At 40.2% G+C, this 4568-nt stretch overlaps 1 protein-coding gene across 1 annotated transcript in view; it reads right to left on the reverse strand.

The window, feature by feature from the left end:
* The window catches only part of pkn3 (protein kinase N3), a 27827-nt gene that overhangs the window by 17840 nt on the left and 5419 nt on the right, over positions 1 to 4568 (reverse strand). Inside the window, exons 4-8 of the mRNA XM_005751958.1 lie at positions 4427 to 4550; positions 3206 to 3357; positions 2203 to 2422; positions 1861 to 2019; positions 351 to 460 (exon numbers count right to left, since the gene is read on the reverse strand). Of these exons, the coding sequence (XP_005752015.1) occupies positions 351 to 460; positions 1861 to 2019; positions 2203 to 2422; positions 3206 to 3357; positions 4427 to 4550 (765 nt within the window). The remainder of the gene's footprint in view (positions 1 to 350; positions 461 to 1860; positions 2020 to 2202; positions 2423 to 3205; positions 3358 to 4426; positions 4551 to 4568) is intronic.

A 4568-nucleotide genomic window follows, 5' to 3' on the forward strand; every position in this document is an offset into this window, starting at 1 on the left:
AGTTGGAGAAGAATAAGCCCATGCTGTGAATCTGAGGATAAAAGATTCTTCTTTCCTTCACCAAGCTGAGATCCCATGCTGTCTGTGAACAAGATTTTTTTTTTCCTTCATAAAACAAAGACCTAGCCAAATCCCCTGAAATTGGTGAAGAGATAGAGAATGGGCAAAGACACAATCAACTGAATTTTGGTGCAGGTGCAAATCACTTTCTTCAAAGCTGCGTTGTTCTTGACAGAGAATAACCTATTTGCATGCACGTGTAGTCTGAAACCTAACTAATTTACCGCTGTCATAATATATTAGTGATGATTTGAAATAATCCTTAAAGCAAGTACATGGCAGCCACTGACCCGTTCTAGTTCAATGCTGAAGCTCTGGCCCCAGGCCTCTTTGCCCAGCTGTCTCCACTGTGTGCGCCCCACTACTCTGCTGTCAACCTTCAGCACTGCACTTATCTCCGCTGAAAAACAAAGAAAACAGATGCAGTCAGAAAACTAATCAAAACGAAAACCTGTAAGTTACCATAAATTCAGGGCTTACTACATTTCTTAGACCTAATGTCATAAAAACAGGAAAACAAGCAATTTAGAAATCTTTCAAAATGTATATGGAGAAACATCTACCTCAGTAAGAAATAGACTCATATTATCAAGTCTTCAAAGATTAACAAACCGCCGAAGAATGTCTCCACGAGGAACTAGGAAATGTAAATAATTTAGATCATGGTCATGAGGACCAGGATTAAAACTACTTTTAGTATGAATTATGTTACCCACGGAAATGCTCCTAAACTTCAGTAACTCTTGGGTGGGGTCTGCAGAGTTAAAGAGGCAGCAGAACCCACAAGACTGCCATGATCCAAACATTTCTGAGTGGCTGGAAGCTGACTGAAATTAAAATGGTGCAAAGATTTGGCCATGTCTACAGAGCTTGTAAAATACTTTTGCTTAGTTTCAGTCCTGCAATTTTGGTGGAAAAAACCTTGAGCCTGTCTGTATTTCTTACTTGTATTGTCTGTTTTTGTTACTGTTTGTACTGGAGCACTGTAACCAACATAATTTCCCCTAGGGATCAATAAAGTATTCTGATTCTGATTGTTTTTGTGTATCCTTCAAGTGTTTTGAATCTGCGTTGCTGCTTTTGTTCACCTCTTTTTTTCTTCTGAAAAGCAGTAAATCACCACCAACTGTAGCATAACACACTTACAGTTGGTACAGAACTGTGTCACAATAATTCCTATAATAGCTACTGTGGTGTGAATGAGACACGGTGGGTCCAGGGATCATAGGTTTGAGCCATTTTATTCAATATTTGTCACACCACAACACTCCCCAACCCCTGAGTCCCCGTGTTTTTAACTAGGCGGGCGTGGTCTGCGGTGCCGTGCAGGGAGGGCTGACGCACCTGCACGGCATCCTTAATCACGCCCGCCAGCACAGCTACCTAATGGACAGGAGTAGTTTGTTTTGTGTACAGTCCATCCATTCATTCCACTTAATCCAGCCCCTCCCAGTTACAATGGGGTGACAGGCGGGAAACACCCTAGAGAGGTTGCAACCCTGTCGTAGGGCTAACACAGAGAGACAGACATCTAGATCCAGATAACCTACAGTCTGAAAGAACCTTTCAGTTACTGGGACAAAATATCTAATGGAAATGTAGCTAATACTCGACTACAACTTCAGGTTTGTATTGAAATACAAAAATGCTCGTCTTGTCAGTTTTACCATTTCTGAAACCAATTACTTGTTAGTCTAAGTGTCCATTACTGGATTTTTGCATTTTATGACACAAAGAAAATTAAAAGGTCTAAAAAAATAAAAATTAAAAAATAAAAATTAAAAAAAAAAGTTGACTTACAGGAAATGTCTTCAGCCTTGGCACTGCGTCCGGTTCGTACCTTCAGAGACTTCATATCCGAGATGCTCCCAGAAGTGGTTGAGACACTGGTCACACAACTACGGCCTGGAACTGACTCCAACAGGTCCTGGCAACCCATCAAACATACCTCCAAACGACCTAAGGAAAAGTGTTTCAGTCATTAGTTCTTACTTGGGATAACATTACTGAAAATTCAATGGAAAGCTGCTTCAGGTAAAAAAAACAAACAAACATTTTAAATTTAAATGTTGTTATGAACGGTTATTTAATAAAATGACTATCAAAATTTTGCTTTAAAAGAGACTAGCAGACTTAAACAACCTGTTAGACTGGCTGGTTTGAAGAAGGATGAAGATGAGGAAGAGGCTGGAGCCTGGGAGTGTTTCTTTGGAGTGCCGTAAGAAGGTGAGGTGCCTACTATTAAAGCCTCTTTAATGGTAGCATGTGTGGGATGATCATGAGCCAGCTCACATAAACGTCTCTCCAACGAGAGACGCAACAAATCCACCTTTTGAGATGACTCCTGCATTCGCGCCTGGGCCTGAAGGATACAGAAATGCAATCTCTGATGCAACAATATTAATAATTATGTTGCAATTAATTGCAAGCATATGGAGTTCAGATTATATCTCAATCTGTATGTATGCATGTAATCAGATTTATATTTACGCACTGAAATTTGGAAATGTGTATTGTAATCTGCTCACTATGCAAAAATATCATAAAAACATGAGCTGTACATAGACATAGACTGTAAATATGAACACAATTTGAAAAACCAGTAATACCCAATTGTTTGGGTTCACTTAAAAACTACTAAACAAAAGTAGTTTTTTGATCTAATCTATCATGAAACTGACCATAAGTGTTTTAAATGACAAAAAAACATGTATATGTGTGCTTCAGTATCACCCTGACAAAGGATGCTTCTAATTTTAGAGATATTGCACAAATAAATCAAGGCAAATAGTGAATGGAATGGTTTTTCTATAGCACCTCTCAACTCAATTTGAGCACTCAAACCACACATACAGCAAAGTGCATTTAACAAACATTCACACACATACACATTTATGAATGCATCAGAGGCAATTCAGGCTTCAGTATCTAGGAGTCAGGGATTGACTGTGATTGGTAGATCACCTGCTCTACCACTCGAGCCACAGCCATCCCAGGGCAGTTCTACATATTGTGGAATATATTGTGAAGGTCACCTTGAACTCAACTGTAGTTCAAAAATGTTCATTCTAACTATTTATAGCCATCGTGTTCTTGTTGTAGCTGTTAGGTTGGTGAAAGTGAAGACATTCCAGCTGGTACCCACTTCTGCAAGTATTCGGCGGTCCTGGACTTTATGCCCGCTCAGTTGCTTCACCACATTTTTGGCTCCTTCTGCTACAGCTGATTCAATCTTCATGTGGTGAATTAATTCAGCAACTCGCAGCTCCACAGGACTGATCATCTCCATAGAGTGACCTTAGTGCAGATGAACAAAACAGTCACCACCACTACCACCAGTAATCACCACTGTACTAAAATTAGTAAAATATCAATTATTAACATGTCTAAGGAACTTGGAAAGAAAAGCATCAGGACTTCTTTAAGCTGTTTTAGGACATTTCACCTCTCATCCGAGAAGCTTCTTCAGCTCTAAGAGCAATTGATGGAGAGTCCCCAAGAGGATCATGGACCCCCCTCATTCATCCTCTGCATAATCACTTGAGCCAAGGTCTGAAAATGGATGTGGTTCACAATCAGCGAAGGTTTCAGGTGAACCCATTGTGAGACGTAGCCCCACCTTATCATGTGATTTACTGAGATCTCTACTGGGATCTCAAAACTGGATTATAGATGGCAGACAGCTGATGTCGTAAGCACCGCCCTCTGTTCAAAGAGAGCTGCTCACAGTTGACATAGATGGTTTCTTTCACTTATCTCAAACCATCTGTCTTCTCTGTCCTAAATTTTAACAGTGGCATCCTCAAAATAATGACCTTTGACCTTTAGATGCAGATGAACAGCTGAGTCTTGTCCTGTGGAGGTGGCTCTTCCATGTTGTGAGATGCGTTTATGAAGTGGCTGTTTGGTCTCTCCAATGTAGAGGTCTGAGCATTCCTCACTACACTGCACCGCATACACTACGTTGTTAATTTTGTGTTTGGGAGTTTTGTCTTTGGGATGAACCAGTTTGTGTCTGAGTGTGTGGCTGGGTCTGGGACTCTAACCTAACTTAAAGAAGTCCAAATGCTTTTCTTTCCAAGCTCCTTAGACTACGATGACCTGGAGGACTAAGAACCTTCACAGACATTTCCATAACATCTAAGCACACTCCAACTACTTAAGACCATAAGACACAGAACAGAATACAAATTCATTTGCATCATTCAATATAAATTTGATATTTTCTCAAGTCATTTTTGATCCATTATGTTTCACATTCATTTTGTTTATTGAAACATACTGAAGACAAACCGTCAGTATAAGATATCTGCAGTGAAAACACTGCCCAGACAAGAACAGTACGTGTGTGAGTGATTAGATTTACCATATTTGCCATCCTCCTCTCCATCTCTGGCTTGACTGACTTTAACAATCTGCATGCGCAGCAGCTCTATTTTAGTACGACTGTCCCGCAACATCTGCTGGGCTGCAGAGAGCATCTTTCTGTCCTGGAAAATAAAACAAAC

The sequence above is a fragment of the Pundamilia nyererei genome, unplaced genomic scaffold (genome assembly GCF_000239375.1).
Source record: "Pundamilia nyererei isolate P.nyererei 1_Seehausen unplaced genomic scaffold, PunNye1.0 scaffold00335, whole genome shotgun sequence".
NCBI lineage: Eukaryota > Metazoa > Chordata > Actinopteri > Cichliformes > Cichlidae > Pundamilia > Pundamilia nyererei.